At 38.1% G+C, this 17,382-nt stretch overlaps 1 protein-coding gene across 1 annotated transcript; it reads left to right on the top strand.

Moving 5' to 3' along the window:
• The first annotated feature begins 388 nt into the window (after positions 1 to 388).
• Positions 389 to 16,008, top strand: DDX43 (DEAD-box helicase 43). The gene is made up of 16 exons (XM_047102886.1): positions 389 to 700; positions 2,414 to 2,469; positions 4,388 to 4,514; positions 5,586 to 5,717; positions 7,395 to 7,476; positions 8,340 to 8,496; positions 8,711 to 8,829; positions 9,284 to 9,394; positions 9,763 to 9,904; positions 10,824 to 10,924; positions 12,022 to 12,109; positions 13,106 to 13,233; positions 13,464 to 13,573; positions 14,341 to 14,479; positions 15,123 to 15,210; positions 15,895 to 16,008. Exons 1-16 carry the CDS (start codon positions 454 to 456, stop codon positions 16,006 to 16,008), a joined length of 1,941 nt encoding a protein of 646 aa, XP_046958842.1. The 5' UTR covers positions 389 to 453.
• Positions 16,009 to 17,382: the final 1,374 nt, after the last annotated feature.

Here is a 17,382-nt window from a genome sequence, read left to right as displayed (position 1 = left end):
CAATAGGTAAGTGCTGTTTTTTTAACCTTTTGTTTCAAAATTTTTATGTATGTACTGGGTCATGTTGTAAAAATGGCTGACGTTTACGAGTCACGGCTAAAAAAACGTTTCTGAACAACTGAGGTTGAGGGTGGTTGGGCTGGGAGTTTCGTAGAGCAAAGCACAAAGGCGAACCCTTGGAAGTCCCACACCTGAAAAGGAACCTAAAGCCTGCGCATTGACTCTTTCGAGGAGCCCTCATATGATAGAAAAAGTGGATTGGTCAAACAGTGAGGACCACGCCCACAACATCTTGTCCACCAATGGGTGCGTGGCCAGGGCGTGGCGAGCCTTGAGCGGGCTCCTTAAGTAGCGGCTGCGTGGCTACCTTATTTAAGACTACGACGGCACGGGGGTGTGGTGCAGATCACTACTGGAGCGACGTCGGACGCGCCGGATCTTCTTCAAGGAACCATGTCGAGGCAAGAAGCAGACGCCAACGCCTCCTCGTGGGTCGTTGCGACCCGACGAGGCTCGGCAGTGTCCCGGGCTCCAGAAAGGCCGACGGAGGATTCAAATCGAAGAGGTCAGGGGGTCCCTAAGGGCGGCAGAGGTGGCGGCTGGAGAAATTCGTCTGGTCTCCCGCAGCCTGTGGCGCCTGGTGCCCGCGAACCGCCGCTCTGCTTTGGATTGAAGAACATGTGGGTCGGCGCTGTGATCGGTAAGTGTAACAAGGTTGGATAGGCGGGGCGGGGCCAGGGCCTCCCCACCCACTCTCTTCGCCTCCATTCAGCAGCCATCTAATGAAATCAAGGCCTTTAACTGTGATATTTCTAATACCATCTGATGCTAGAATGATGTCACTTTAGATACTTTGTGGAGTTGATATTTTGGGAAACCAAACTCTTAGATTTATCAAATCTTTGGAGTGAAAGTTCAGGCCTTTTCACGACTTAACCCAAAATGAACAAGTCCAAGTCCAATCTGTTTCTTTGAGCACCATTTAGAGCCATTAAAGAAGGTGTAGGATATTAGGGTTGTTCAGAACAGTAGCAATATCTTGCACTGTTTCTTTTACTTGGGTATTTACCTCCTGAAAAACAGGATCTTTTTTTCTTAGTACACCTGAGTCTTAGAAATTCATTTTTGAAAGACACTTAGAAACTGTAGAAATGGAGATTTGTCCCATTTGTGGCCATTAAGACAGGATAAATTTGAGCACTTTGCCTATTAGGTATGAGAGCTAATATTTTGTTTTACCCTTTTCTAAACCTGTTTTGAAAAACGACAGCATTTTGCAGGCTGCTGTTAAATAGAGTTGATTGATAGACCAGGTATAGATTTGTTTCCTCAAGAAGGCTCAGGCTCAAAGATCTGAAGAGTGATGCTCCATAAATGAAAGCCCCTAGATTTGCAATAAATCACACAGTGAACACTTACTGAGCACCTGTGATAGTGCAGGCTCTGTGCTAGAGACCACCCACTTAATGTTGGTTCTGGAGCCACTTTTTTTTTCTTGTAAAAAAAAAAACACATGTATTTAAGCTTAAATTTAAGTGCAATACAGTACTGTTAGCTATAAAAGCAATGTTGTGTGACAGATCTCTGGAATGTTTTCATCTTGGATGACAACTACCCACTGAACAACTCACCATTTTCCCCTTTTCCCATCGCTGGCAAATACCATCATCTTTGTTTCTATGTCTGATTACATTAGATATCTCAAAGTCATGCTCTATTTTTTGTGATTGGCTTATTTCATTTAGCATAATGTCCCCAAGCTTCAATCATGTTGTCAAAAAAGGAATACTTTAAGGCTGAAAGCTTTTTTAGCATGTTTATAACATGTTTTTCAATTTTTAAATATTAAAAAATTTTTTAGTGTTTATTTACTTTTGAGAGACAGCATGAGCTGGGGAGGAGCAGATAGCAAGGAAGACAGAATCTGAAGCAGGCTGGGGACTCCCAGTCATCAGCACAGCCCAGTGTGGGCTCAAACCACATACCTTGAGATCAGGACCTGAGCCGAAGTTGGATACTCAACTGACTGAGCCACCCAGGCGCCCCTATACCAAATTTTTTTTCATTCAGGGGTCTGTTGATAGTCATTTAGGTTGTTTCCACTTCATAACTATTGTGAATAATACAATAATGCTGTAATGAACAGGATAGATATCTTTGAAACAGTTTTGTTTCCTTTGGATATACAGCCACAAGAGGAATTGCTGGATCATAGGGTAGTTCTATTTTTAGTTTTTGACTAACCTGTCCCTGTACCAATTTACATTCCCACCAACAGTGCACACAAGCTTCCCTTTTCTCCATATCCTCATTAACACTTGTCTCCTGTATTTTTGATACTCATTCTCATAGGTGTGAGGTGATATCCAGTTGTGACTTTGATTAAATCTCTTAAATATTTTATTAAAAACAGGTCGTGGTGGGTCAAAAATAAAAGACATACAAAGTACAACAAACACAAAAATACAGGTAAGTGGTCTGTATTAAATCCTCAAAGAACATAGTTCATTTGTAACTATAATTTCTCTTTAGTTATTAACATACTATTGGTTATTTAAATGAATTGGCAAAACTCTTCAGGCTGCCATTCTTTTTCAGGAATGGTCCCACATTGTGGTCCATTTCCAGGTCTAGGTTTTGTGACTCCTGGAGGTAAAAATCTTTAGCGATAATCTCAACTGACATTGAGATCTTGAATATTCATCATGTGCTTTTTGGACCCCATCCCTCAAACCCTGACCTGCGCCTGTGTTCCCAGTCTCAGCAGCTATATCATTCACCCAGTTCCCAAGCCAGAAATCTCAGATTACTTCCCTCTCCTTATCCTGCAACCAGTCTGTCACTGTGTTCCTTTATATTTCCTGTATTTCTCAAGGGGAATCACATTTGGGGCATTCTCCCCTAATCTTCCATCCCACTTCAAGTCTTATCCCCCTCTCACTAGCAATATTTCTAAAATACAAATTGTTTTCATAATTTGTTTTCTTTTCCTGCATAAAAATTTTTCATAATATCTCAGGCTCTTAAGAAGTCCAGACTCCTTAGCATGGTCCACTTGATCTGTCTCCTTTAACCTCGAGCCTCTTTTGCCTTCACTCCCTCCACTGAACTCCTTGAGTACTTACAGCTGGGCTCCTGACACTCTCCTATCTTAGCTGATATAACTCCTGCTCATCAGGGAGGCCTAAGACCTCCTGCATCCCCATTCTTTCCATCCTCTCCGTGTTCATTTTCAGCCTCATTTCAAGAACTTATACAGGGGGCCTGGGTGGCTCAGTAGGTTAACCATCTGACTTTTGTTTTTTAAGCTTTATTCATTTTTCAGAGGCAGACACTGTGAGTGGGGAAGGGGAAGAGAGAGAATCCAAAGCAGGCTCCCAGCTCTGAGCTGTTAGCACAGTGCCAACATGGGCCTTGAACTCACTGACCACAAGATCATGACCTGAGCTGAAGTTGGACACTGAGCCTCCCAGGGGCCCCTAACCATCTGACTCTTGGTTTTCACTCTGGTCTTGATCTCAGTTTGTGGGATTGACCCCTGCATCCAGCTCTGTACTGACATGAGGAGCCTGTTCTTTATCTCCCTCTCTCTGCCTCTCCCCTCCACACATGCCCTCTCTCAAAAATAAACATAAAAAGAACAGTTGTCTGTAAATAGTGGAAATTGTTAAGCTTTTTTGAAATCACCAGCCTAAGATAGCATTTGGTATAGCAATTTCCAGATATTGAATCAATGAGGTTATCTGGGATTATGCATAGTTAAGGATGTGACTTCAAGAGTCTTCAAATGTCATGTCAGCCTTGTAGTAAGGTTGCTTTCCCTCAAGTTAAAATTTTACATAAATAACCTGACCATTCAATCTGCTATTAATATAGCACATAGGTTAATCTGCCACATCCCTACAGTTCTGTATGATTTGCCAAATTACAATTTCATAGTTAAAAAGAGGTCAGATTAACAGTTTAATCTTCTAACACTAGTTGCTAATTGTATTGCATAACTGTCACTGTAGGTTTTTTTTAAGTTTATTTTGAGACAGAATTCCAAGCATGCTCTTGCTGTCAAGAGCAGAGCTCAATGAGGGGCTTGATGAACCATGAGATCATGAGCTGAAATCAAGAGTGACCTTAACCGACAGAGCCACACAGGTGCCCCTGACATGGTAGTTTTTAAATTTAGATTGTCCTGTTCCTTTTCTTCCAACCAGGAGATAGATCTCAGGATAGATTTGTAGAATGAAGAATCCCCTCCAATTAGAACTTAAAGACACTGATAGCAATACTAGATTTACTTAAAATTTTTATGCTATTTGAAGTTGAGTGATTTTTTTTGGAGGGGGGCGTGGTAAAAGGACTTCAGTCTCACCTATTTTTCTCCTGCTTCTAGATAATAAAAGGTTATCCTGATGCACAGGTCAGGATATTCGGTAGCAAGGGCATGAAGGCCAAGGCCAAAACAGCGATAGATAATGTTGTTAAACAACAAGAAAGTTACAGTTTAAAGCCTAGAATTGGTAAGTAATTTTTGTATACCACAGCCTTGTTAAAATTTTAAAAATTGCTTTGTTTAAAAATTGCTTAGTTGATGCTTTTCCTGATAACATCTTCAGATTGCTGTCATTAAATCTTATCTGTTATGCATTTTTTCCTTTGAAATGCCAGAATACTCATTTTCTTACATTAAAACACTTAATCTCTATGGTGAGTGAAGCCTTGCAGTTTTACTTTTAGCCACAGGTGAGAAAAAACAAAATAACCTTTTAATGCATTCACTATTAATGGTAGAAGGATTAGTCATGACCTTCTGATTCTATCTCTTCCCTAGAATGTGACCAACTTTGAAAACTACCTAGTTTGGCATTTAAAAAAATCTCAGGGTCACCTGGCTGACTCAGTTGGTAGAGCATGTGACTCTTGATCTTGCGGTTATGAGTTTAAGCCCCCTGTTAGGCATAGTTTACTTAAAAAAATCTCAGATCTTGGACTAGAGGAAAAGCCATTATTGAGCCATTTCCAGAAATATGAAAGTAACAAAGAAACGGCATTTTAAAGTTGATGGCAGCATTGCCTCTTAGTGTTTCTTAGGAAGGAAGCTCTGGGAGGCCTTTAAGATTCTTTATCTGTTAACCTGGCCTGACCTCTGCCTCACAGGATTGTTGTAAAGATTAATATGGGATTTATTAGCAAACACCAGGCTTTCAAACTCATTTCCATTTCTTTAATAAATTTCTATTTCAGTAACTCTGGTAACTGAAAAACTATACAAATTGTCATAGCATCATAGTACTAAAACCTACTCTTTATATTTTAAGCATTATTTTCTGGTATGTATGTATGTATGTATGTATGTATGTATTTTGAGAGAGTGTGCATGAGCCAGGTAAGGGCAGAGAGAATTCCAAGCTGATAGCACAGAGCCTGAGGTGGAGCTTGAATTCACCAACCGTGAGATCATGATCTAAGCAGACAGACTGAGCCACCCAGGTGCCCCTATTGTCTGGTTTTTAAACACAAAACAGTAAAATGGGGTAATTTATACAATTAGGATTTGTTTTGAACTAATTTGGTAAAAAATATTTTAACAGATATTGTTGCATTCCAACCTTCTGTTGGAAGAGATTTAAGGACAGAGGGTAATAGTACAGAGAATCAGCCATTGATTGATTGGGATCAAATTCGAGAAGATGCTTTGAAATGGAAAAAGAAAAAGTGGGAAGGTTAGTGCTGTATCCTAACATGTACATTTAGTGTTGGTGTACTTTTGGTGTCTTTTTTTTTGGTTTATTTTTGGGGGGGGGTGGGTTTTACTTGAGGTTTTTATCCTCTAAGATGTATCTTATTTCTAGTAATGAAATCAATATGAAAAATGTTAATAAAACATTAAATGCTGCAGTTAGTCCCTGTGGCAAGACTTGTTTCTATGTTTTCTATGCTGTTATCAGTGTTATAATTGGGAAATTAAAATATTAAACTTATGGGGAGTCTGTGTGGATCAGTCAGTTAAGCATCCAGCTTTGGCTCAGGTCATGATTTCACAGCTCATTGGTTCAAGCCCCACATCTGGCTCTGCATGGACAGCTCAGCCTGGAGCCTGTTTCAGGTTTTGTGCCTTCCTGTCTGCCCCTCCTCCATTTGAGTTCTCTTCCAAAAAAAGTAAACTTAAAAATATTACACTTTTTTGTCTTATTGGAGGTAATTCATGGCAAGAGTTTAATAAAATATAGAAAATCAGGCCCAAGGGGAAAATGAAGACAATGAACATGCCAACCATAAGTGGTTAACATTGTTGGATGTGGTTGAGAAATTGATTCTGGAGTGTCCTTGCTGACAAGGGCAAAATAAGGGAAAAACATTAATAAGAAAGAAAAACAGTTTTTGAGAAGAGATGAGGGTTTTTTTCATTTGCATTAATCTTAAATGAGATTCTCACTTGGAATTATGGAGTGTAATGTTTCACATCCACTAAACTTCAGTCTAAATTCAGGTACTAATTTTGGCTATCACAAGGCAGCAATACAATGTCATTTAAAATTTGCAATGGGGGGTGCCTGGGTGGCGCAGTCGGTTAAGCGTCCGACTTCAGCCAGGTCATGATCTCGCGGTCTGTGAGTTCGAGCCCCGTGTCGGGCTCTGGGCTGATGGCTCGGAGCCTGGAGCCTGTTTCCGATTCTGTGTCTCCCTCTCTCTCTGCCCCTCCCCCGTTCATGCCCTGTCTCTCTCTGTCCCAAAAATAAAAAAAAAAAAAAAATTTGCAATGGGCTCAGCACTGAGTGTGGAGCCTGCTTAACATTCTCCCCCTTTTCCCACTCTCCCCCTCTCAAACTCTCTAAAATAAAGTTAAATTAAAAAGCAAAAAGCTAATGCACTAATAGTGACAAATATAACAATGACCATTTAAGTGTTCAGTTCATCTGCATGTTAAGTTACCAGTGCTGCCCTGAACAGTATGTGGTAGGGAGATCAAGGATAGGGGGCCCAGAAAAGATTTAAGTTTGGAGGAAGTATGCTAGCCATATAAAAGAAAGGAGACAAAATAGCCTCAAAGTAGAATAAATATTCTATACCTAAACAGAAATAAAATGGATCTTCAAAGACAAGGTAAAATCAGTCTACTGTGTTTAAGAAGAAAATTTACCAATTGGGATGATTGTCTTATGTAAAGTATTCTTTCTCTTACTAAACTTAATTATCAGGGCTCCCTTTCTCAGATGAAAAATGTAATTGAAAGAAACCAAAACAGGAGATCTCTTAGAGACTAGCATAAGTCTGACTGGCAAAGAACTGTCTAAACCTGTAAGGTGAATTTAATAAATAGATTAGTTTAACTTCTGTTATTGAATAAATTTCAATGAAATTGACTTATCAAAAAGTTTTAATTTTCATCTTTGTTTCAGACTTACCTGCAATTAAGAAAAATTTTTACAAGGAGTCAGAAGCAACAAGTTCAATGTCACAAGAGCAAGTAGAAAGTTGGAGGTGAGTAGTTTTAAGTATTTGTATTGTTATATTATTAAATTAACTCATCAGGCAAACATTTAAAATTAGTGCAATCAAAAAGACTACATTTCTGGTATTCACATGAACTTGGTTACATCCTACATGAAATATTTTAGAACATTGCTATCCAAGAAACCTTTCTGCAAAGATGGAAAAAGGATAGTATTTGTCCAATAGAGGAGTCACTATTGATAGCTATTGAACTTTGAAAATGTGGCTAGTGTAATTGAAGAGCTGAGTTTTTAACTCAGGAAGACTACTGTGGTTAGTGCAGTGCCTGCTGTGTTGGACAGCAGTTTTAGAGAATTATTTCTACTACTGTTAAGTCATAAGTTGATATGAATATCAGCATCTCTTCTTCAGTGCTTATTATCTGGAATTAAGGGTCCTAACAGCAACGTGTTTTCTATCAGTCTGTTATAAAACTAAGATAATATGGAAGAGCAGAACAGTTATTCTAGGATTGGAATAGGGCTCAGACTTTGGACAAGTGATCACTTGTCAAATGAGAAATTTCCATTTGATAGTATTGTTGACAGTAAATGTATGTGGAACATTTGTAGAACCTTGTGTTTGCCAAGTCTGATAGAAATCATAAAGCATGTGATTTTCAGGCTGTATTCTTCAGCTTTCGATGAAATTTCATTGGCCCATTCATACAATGTATCTTTTTTCTTTTCTGTTAACTATTCTGATAAGAAAAAGATGGGCTCACTTCTATTGTATTTTTCTGTAGTTTGACAGTTGCAGTTGAATTTCTAGATATGATGAACTAATGCTGGGAAACATTTCTTACTTGGGGAATAAAGTGACCAAAGCCATTTACTCTTTTTTCCTTAAAGGAAAGAAAATTATAATATAATGTGTGATGACTTGAAAAATGGTCAGAAGCGTCAGATACCAAATCCTACCTGTACTTTTGAGGACGCCTTTAAACATTACCCTGAGGTTATGGAAAACATTAAAAAGGCAGGTTTCAGGAAGCCGACACCAATTCAGGTATGGTTTCTTTAATTCCGATGTTTTACTGACAGTTTTTTCCCCCCAAACAATGTCTGATTATTAGAAGTTAAATCACCAGGGAGTAACTATCCCTTGTGAGCATCCCCTGTACCAGCAGGGCCTAGCATGAAAAAAAATGTTGAAAGAAGTTTGTGGCAGGGAGAGGAGGGGCATTTGACTGAAAGATTCACTTTTAATATTTCTGTTTTAGTCACAGACATGGCCAATAGTCCTACAAGGAATAGATCTTATAGGAGTATCCCAAACTGGAACAGGGAAGACATTGTCCTACCTAATGCCTGGATTCATCCATCTCGATTTACAGCCTGTGTAAGAATTTCTACAGCTGGGTTCTCTTCATAGGGGCTTAATAGATGTGGCTATCAAAGATGCAATTAAAGTTTCTTTCATCTGTTGCATTGGCCAAAAAGTATGCCTAGCCTCAGGGAAATGAGCTTATACTGGCCTGGTCAGAGTATAAGCTGACAAAAGGATTTTTAGGAAGTGATAGGTAGTCTTAATAGTGAAATATTGGAAATGTTTAAATAATTACATCCAATACAATTGTGTGGGAATGTTTGACACAGGGAAAGCGTTGGCCATGTTAAATGAAAAGGCTGGTATCTGGGCCGTTGGTGTTTTGTTGTGCCATTTTTCTGTACTCCACATTTTGTGGTGAATGTATGTGACTTCTGACATTCATTCCTACAAATTCTGAAAGCGGTGAATGAATGTACTATATGTACCTGAGACAGGTACTTTAATAATTGTTTTCTCTCCAAAGAATTAGAGAAAAAAGGAACGGACCCGGAATGTTAGTCCTTATACCCACTAGGGAATTAGCTCTTCAAGTACAAGCGGAATGTTCTAAGTATTCATATAAAGGCCTTAAAAGGTACGTTGTCATTTCATTGTCCATTCTTGTAAGGGCATTTTAATAATTCATAGCTTTATACATTGTCCCCATTTTTTACACATTTAGAGAATGTGATTGGCTCAGCATGGGTCAGGCATTACCCCACTCTAAATCAAAGGTAGCCAGGTCAGTGACATCAAGTAACAGTGATGCAAATATGGCTCTTTAGAACACATCACTGAGGGTTGATGGGTGTGGATAGTTCTTACAAAGGGACAAATACTACCCAGAGGGTATCTGATACTTTCTGATTTACATACCTTTTTTTGTACCCAAAATGCTTTGGTTGGGATTTTGCGTTGTAATGGGACATTCCTTGCCTGAACATGTACCTCTTTTTTTTTAAGTGTTTGTATATATGGTGGAGGAGATAGAAATGGTCAGATACAAGAACTGAAAAAAGGAGTAGATATTATTATTGCAACTCCTGGAAGACTGAATGATCTACAAATGAATAACTTTGTCGACCTCAGAAGCATAACTTACTTGGTAATCATGGAGTGAGGGTTTGGGATACTAGGAGGAAGGATAGAATTCTTATTAAAACAGTCTTAGAATACTATCCATGTTGTAATAGTTTTATTTTTTTAAGTTTGAGAAGTAGAGAACACGAGTGGGGGAGGGGCAGAGAGAATGCCAAGCAGGCTCTGCTGCTGGCATAGAGCCCACACAGAGCCCGATGCAGGGCTTAAAGCCCCAAGATCATGATTTGAGCCAAAACCAAAGGTCTATGCTTTGCATTGTATTTCAATTTTTATAAATATTAGAAAATGTAGACAAGTAAAAAATTAAAATCCATGTAGATATTTTAGACATTAACATTTTTAAAAAATTTTTTTTAATGTTCATTTTTGAGAGACAGAGACAGAGCATGAGCAGGGAAGGGGCAGAGAGAGAGGGAGACGCAGAATCCGAAGCAGGCTCCAGGCTCTGAGCTGTCAGCACAGAGCCCGACGCGGGGCTTGAACTCACAAACTGTGAGATCGTGACCTGAGCCAAAGTCGGGCACTCAACCGACTGAGCCACCCAGGTGCCCCGACATTAACATGTTTTTCATTAGATCTAGAAACTGTAAGCCAGCTTAAATCAATCTGTGTTACAACTAGATCCGCCCTTATTTGTTCTGAAGAAATTAAAATAGTGGCTTAAGGGGTACCTGGGTGGCTCAGTCAGTTAAGCATTAGACTCTTCTGGAATTTGGCTAAGGTCATGATCTAACCTCACCAGGTGTGAGGGAGCCTGGTTGGGACTCTCCCCAACTCCTATCTTTCTCAAAAGGTATTCTTCTAAAATAAATAAAATACTGGCTTAAGTAATAGGGGAAATGAGAGAATTACCTTATTATAGTATGTTAACAGCATATTAGTTACCTCCCATATCTAATGTAGCCACAATCATTTTAATGCAGGTATTAGATGAAGCTGACAAGATGCTAGACATGGGATTTGAACCCCAGATAATGAAGATTTTATTAGATGTGCGCCCTGACAGGCAGACAATTATGACAAGGTAGGTAATATGCCTAATTGCTAGTCTACAAAATAGAAATCACTGGACTAGACTCCATTCTTAATTCCCCTACAGGATGTTAGAGTATTGAAGGTATCTTGAGATGCTTCAGTGAAAGACATTATGTCATCACTTAGTACAGCAATTCAGTGTAGCAGTATAATAATGATTTGGATTTCCTAAGTTATAGGTAGACATTTCTGTGAAAACACACAGGGAACTCATGGAGGGGAGATTGTTTCAGAAGTGGGGGCCTCACATTTGAAAACATGCACCTGTTCTTAGAGACAAACCTTTGATACTGAATAGTTTTTTGCCCATGATAAAACTGAGAAACAATGTTATTTAAATGAGCCTGGGTGGCTCAGTTTAGCATCCAACTTTGGCTCAGGTCATAATCTTCCGGTTTGAGTTCGAGCCCTCAGTCGGGCTCTGCCAATAGCTCAGAACCTGGAGCCTGATTCAGATTCTGTCTTCCTCTCTGTTCCCCGCTCACACTGTCTCTCTCAAATAAAATAAAAACATTAAATAAAAATAAATGCAGAGTGATCTATACACTTTTCTCTGTGGCTTATAACCTTTGTGCCATTAACATTAAAAAGAATAGTGTATAATTAGAAGTATGTCCTCATTTGTTACTAATAGTTCCATTGTTATAACTACAGTGAAAGTACAAAAGGTAAGATTACTTTGTATGGATGAAGAAACATTTGAATTTACATGTCCTTTCAGTACACTTAAAATGCTTTTATTTTGCATAAGCACTTGGTTTTTTTGACAATGTATGCTGACAATACTGTTTTATAAAGGCCAAGGGAAAACTAATCTAAATCTTGAATTCATTTTTGATTAGAATTTAAGGCATAGATCTCCTTCACCTTGGTTTATAAACTTTTTAATTCAGCTTATTTAAAGGTATCATCTAGTAGCCTCACTCTAGTCCAGCAATTCTTTGTGAAGTACACATTCTGTAAAAGTCCTCCTTATTTAAAAGTACTAAATTTGTCTTCTATGGGTAATCTGATTCATAGCATTCTTAGGGAAATGGTAATTTTTTATGATAAAATTTTAATGTTTGTATCATGCTTTATTTCTAGTGCAACGTGGCCATATGCTGTCCGTCGACTTGCACAGTCTTATTTAAAAGAGCCCATGATTGTATACGTTGGTACTTTGGACCTAATTGTAAGCTTGTTTTTTATTACTATTACCAAAAATATTTCTTATGAGAATTGTAATTACTTTGTTTTGACATGACAACTCTGTCCACTCCCAAGTTATAGAGAAAATCTTAGATACGTATGATTCATTGATAAAAACTGCAGTATACATCCAAGACTAATTTTAACAATTATGGTAGTTATTTCACATCAAAAATTTTAATAATCCCTCAATACCCTCCTATCCAGTCCTTTTTCCTATTTTCCTGATATCTCATTTTTATTTAATCCTGTTAATCAGGTTCTGAACAAGGTCAACAAGTGCATGTGTGTAAGTCTGGTGTTTTGGTGAAATTACGATGGATCAGTGGGTTCAGATATCAGTAATTATACAATCCATAAAGATCTCCATTATGTATCTCCTCCTTTGAAAGTTCCCTGGCCTTCCACTTGATCGAAATTGAATGTTCGATTAATCATTATTGAAAAATTGATCTTTTAATCACAAGTAATAGTGATAGGTCATTGCCTAGGCTCATTTCATTAGATTGCATGAAAAGTTTGGCTAGATATGGCATTCCTTTCATTAAATGCTATTAAAACCCATTTTATCTCTGGGTTAAATTGTATCAATGATATTTTAAAATTTTGCATTAAAGTGTCAGAATACTCACTGAATGGAAACTCTTGTCCCAAGCTGATCATCCTCCTTCATTATAAGAACTGTACCCAAATTCATGGCAGTTTGGCCTCACTCTGGTCATCTTTCCCAACAATGGTAACCAATTACTTTCAACTAACTTGCCAAGTACTCAAGTTTCCAACTCAGCTTGGGTGAATAAGTAAGAAGCAAGAGGCTGAATGATAAATCTTTGAGTAGAAACAGGTCCTTTGAGATGATCTGCCTTTTTCCCCTTGGCAGTTTATTAATACTTAACCAGTGATAGCGATAGATACATTTTGAGCCAGTGTATATTGTTTGCCTATCAATTTTGATGTACTGATCTTTTGACTCCTTTAGGCAGTAAGTACGGTGAAACAAAACATAATTGTCACCACAGAAGAAGAGAAGCGATCTCATATCCAAACTTTTCTAGAAAACATGTCTCCCAAAGACAAAGTAATCGTGTTTGTTAGTAGAAAAGCTGTGTGAGTATTTTTTCTTTTACATCATTAAATCATCAAACTGATGTGTTTAGCATTAGCTCTATTTGTATATTAATTTCAAACAGTGTATATATATCTTTCAGTATGTTTCAGTCTTCTGCTAATAGAAGTAAATAGAATGGAATAGTCCTTGCTAATAGAAGTAAAACTAATAAATTGATAGTGGTATTAGAATAAGCACTTAAGATCACTGACTTCATCTTTTGCTTCAGTGCCGATCACTTATCAAGTGACCTGATCCTGCAACATATATCAGTGGAGTCCCTTCACGGCAACAGAGAACAGAAAGACCGAGAGAAAGCATTAGAAAACTTTAAAACAGGTATATTAAAAAAAAAAAAACAGGTACATTACACAATTAGTATTTGATCCAGTTTAAGTGTATAATGCCTGCACCTGGCTGAGTGACAGCACCTTTTCATGGAACCCATTTCTAAGATCTGTCCTCAGTTTGCAGATCCCAAAACTACTTGCTAGAGCTCTGAATACTCAGATTTTCACAGGCGTCTGGGTGGATCAGTCAGTTCAGCATCTGACTCTTGATTTCAGCTCAGGTCTTTATCCCACTGTCATGGAATCAAGCCCCACGTTAGGCTCAGTGCTGAGCGTGGGTTCAGATTCTTTCTCCCTCTGACCCTCTCCCCTGCTTGGGTGCACACTCTCAAATTAAGAATACGTTTTAGTCATATATTAAATATATTTAGCTATCCAAACTCCCAAGAACTAATATTTAAACCTGCATATCAAGGTAATTTGCAATGTGGGGTACTGCCATTAATTTACCTGAAAGTTGTATATCTTTGACATGGTTCAGGTGATGCAGGGACTATCTGCTGAACCATGATGTATATTGTATTATAACTTGCCAGCAGTTTAAAAGAAATATAAATATATATAAATATTATGTTATATTGTATTATATATAAATATATATACAAATATCCCTTTCTAATTTTCACTGTCATAAGTATTTTAATATTAAAAGTAATAATGGTTCACCCAATTAGATATTAGGGGAGAATATACTTTTCTGATATGTCTTGGGTTGGTTTATGCCAGAATGTATATTCTTTTGGTTTTATTCTTTAGGTAAAATAAGAATACTGATTGCCACAGACTTAGGATCTCGAGGTCTTGATGTCCACGACATCACACATGTTTATAATTACGATTTCCCCCGGAACATTGAAGAATATGTACATAGAGTAGGCCGCACAGGAAGGGCAGGGTAAGTAAGCACAGTCTACCTATGAAAGCAGCCAACCACCATTACTCCGTTCACAAATGATTCTTAGCTAGAAAAGTGTTTTTTGGTCTTGCCTGTAAATTGTCTGTGCCACTTGCTTTGCTACTTTATCCCTGTCCAATTGGCCTGTTCCAGATTCAACGAGATGCCTCTCTGATTAGTTGCAGCTGTTTGTTATTCTACTCTTTGCTTTATATCTACAGTGTCACACTGAGCTATCCACAGTGGATACTCTACTGTTCCTGTGTAAGAGGACTACTAGGAAATCCCTTGGGAATACACAGTTGAAGCAGTGGTGCCTGGGTGGCTCAGTCAGTTGAGCATCCAATGCTGGGTTTCAGCTCAGGTCATGATCCCAGGGTCACACTGAGCATCAAGCCTGCCTGGGATTCTCTCTCCTCCTCTGCCTCTCCCCCACTTGCATGCACACTCTTTCTCTCTAAAATAAAAATAGAACAGCTCCAGATTATTGAGATTCCAAATTGCTGTTGGAGTAATGCTAACTTTTAATGAATAACGTATTTGGGCTTGTGAAAAAGTTGAGGTTTTGCTATTATTGTTTTGCTAACTGAATCGTGAGTACAGATTATAAAATTGAATTACATGCACTCTTCCCCTTTTATAGGAAGACTGGAATGTCTATTACCCTCATCACTAGAAATGACTGGAGGATCGCTGGTGAGTTAATTAACATTCTGGAAAGAACACATCAGGTGAGAAACAACTCAGAACTCTACCTTGTATCACTTTTCTAATGTTCAAATAATTTCATTTATTCCAAGTACCGGGGCTTAGCGCTTGTCAGGAAAAAACATTAAACATGTTATGAGTGCTATAGCATGGCAAAGACAAGCAGCTATGGTATATAATTGGGGAACCTGATCTAATGGTAGTGAGCCTCAATGGAAATTATACTGAGGAAGAAGCCAATGGGGCGGAGTTTGGAAGAACTGTACAAGAAAGGGATACATGTTCTAGCAGGCGAACATTCAGGCCCAGTGGTAAGAAAGAACATACAGAAAGTGGCACCAGTTACAGTAGTTAAGGGGACTGGCAAGCAACTGTAAAGGGCCATGCAAGCAGGGAGTGGTAGCATAGTCATGGAAGTTTTTAAAGATCAGTCTGGTTTTATTCATTTATTTTCTGAAATAGTTTTTTAATTATTTCTGAGAGGGGAGGGGCAGAGAGAAGGGGACGGGATTGGGAGCAGGTTCTGTGCTGACGGCTCAGAGCCTGGAGTTTGCTTCAAATTCTGTCTCCCTCTCTCTACCCTTCCCCCACTCTTGCTCTTTGTCTCTGTCTCAAATAAACAATAGAAAAAATTTTTAAAATTGCCAAGAAAAGCTTTCACTCTGCAAGAAAATCTCATTCCTAGTAATAAACATTTAATGTTTCAGAATGTCCCAGATGAACTTATGGCAATGGCCGAGAGATACAAGGCAAATAAACTGAGAAGAGAAATGGAAAAATTGGGAAAACCCCAAGGAAAACCTAAGAAATGTTATTACTAATGTCCTTGTTGAAAAGTGGTACCAGTCTACCTACAGGAGGTAAAATTTAACACTTTCAAATTTTGGATTTCCAACAGCCTGTTTTCCTTAACTATACTGTTACTATGTTTGTTGCAATCAGCACTATCTCTAAGAGTCATTAACACAAATTATTAGGGGTTATTTAACTTTTATATAAGTTCCAGTTAATATATCTCATTTAGAGTTGCAAGTATTAGAGTTGAAAATTTTAAGTTGTATAGAAATCTCATTAAGAGTAACTGAGTTGGCTGAGGTATAAATTCGTAGAAGCTCTGTGCAATTTGATAATGTATCGATTACAAATACATAACCTTTTCAGCTATTAACTTTAGGAATGTATTCTATAAATATGTCTGCATATGTAAGTAAAGATTCATTATTCCAATATTTGTAGTAGGAAAAGACTAACCTAATTGTCCAGTAGGGGGCTATATGAATAAATTCCAGAGGATTTTTTTAACACTGACAGCCACCCAGTGCTCATCACAAGTGCCCTTCTTGATCCCCTTCTCCTATTTCACTTATCTCCCAATCACCTCCCCTCAGATAACTAGCAGTTTGTACTCTAGTTAAGAATCTGTTTCTTGGTTTGTCTCTTTTTCCTTTGCTTGTGTTTTCTTAAATTACACGAGTAAAATCATAGTATGTCTTTCTCTGACTTTTGCTTAGCATGATACCTCTATTTTTTTTTGTGAACCATATCTGAGGGAATTAGTACTTATAGAGAACTCAAAACTGAATGAAAACCTGATTAAAAAATGGGCAAATGACTTCCATATACCTTTCTCCAAAGATACACAAATGGACAACAAACACTGAAAGATGCTCAGCCTCACTAATCACTGGGGAAATGCAAATAAAACCTGTAATGACATTGTCTCACACACATTCAGATGGCTATTATAGAATATCTACTATCAAATAAACTGAATTTTGGCGAGGAGGGGTAAAATTAGAACTTTTGTGCACTATTGGTGGGAATGTAAAGTGTGTATCACTGCAAAATAAAGCAGTTCCTCAAAAAAATCAAATAACCCAGCAATTTCATTTCTGGGTTAATATCCAAGAGAATTAAAAGCAGGGTCCCTAAGAGGTTTGTCCACCCAAGTTCATAGCTTTCTTAATAGCCAAAAGATGAAGGCAACCCAGGCATAAACAGAGAAACTAATTGGTGTGTAAAGGGAAATTCTGACAGGATGGTACAACATGGGTGAACCTTGAGTATATTATGCTGAATGAAATAAGCCAGTCAAGGACAAATACTGTGTAATTCCACCTAACAACGTAGGTAGGTAGAGTAGTCAGCTTCTAGAGAAAGTAGAGTGGTTTTCAGGAGCCAAAGGGGGAAAATGG

Source organism: Lynx rufus, unplaced genomic scaffold (genome assembly GCF_022079265.1).
Source record: "Lynx rufus isolate CCGP_SWC_20201006 ecotype Redwood Valley unplaced genomic scaffold, mLynRuf1.p SCAF_6, whole genome shotgun sequence".
NCBI classification, from domain to species: Eukaryota; Metazoa; Chordata; class Mammalia; order Carnivora; family Felidae; genus Lynx; species Lynx rufus.
The sequence above is the reverse complement of the archived record's forward strand: the minus strand, read 5'-3'. Positions and strand labels throughout refer to the sequence as shown.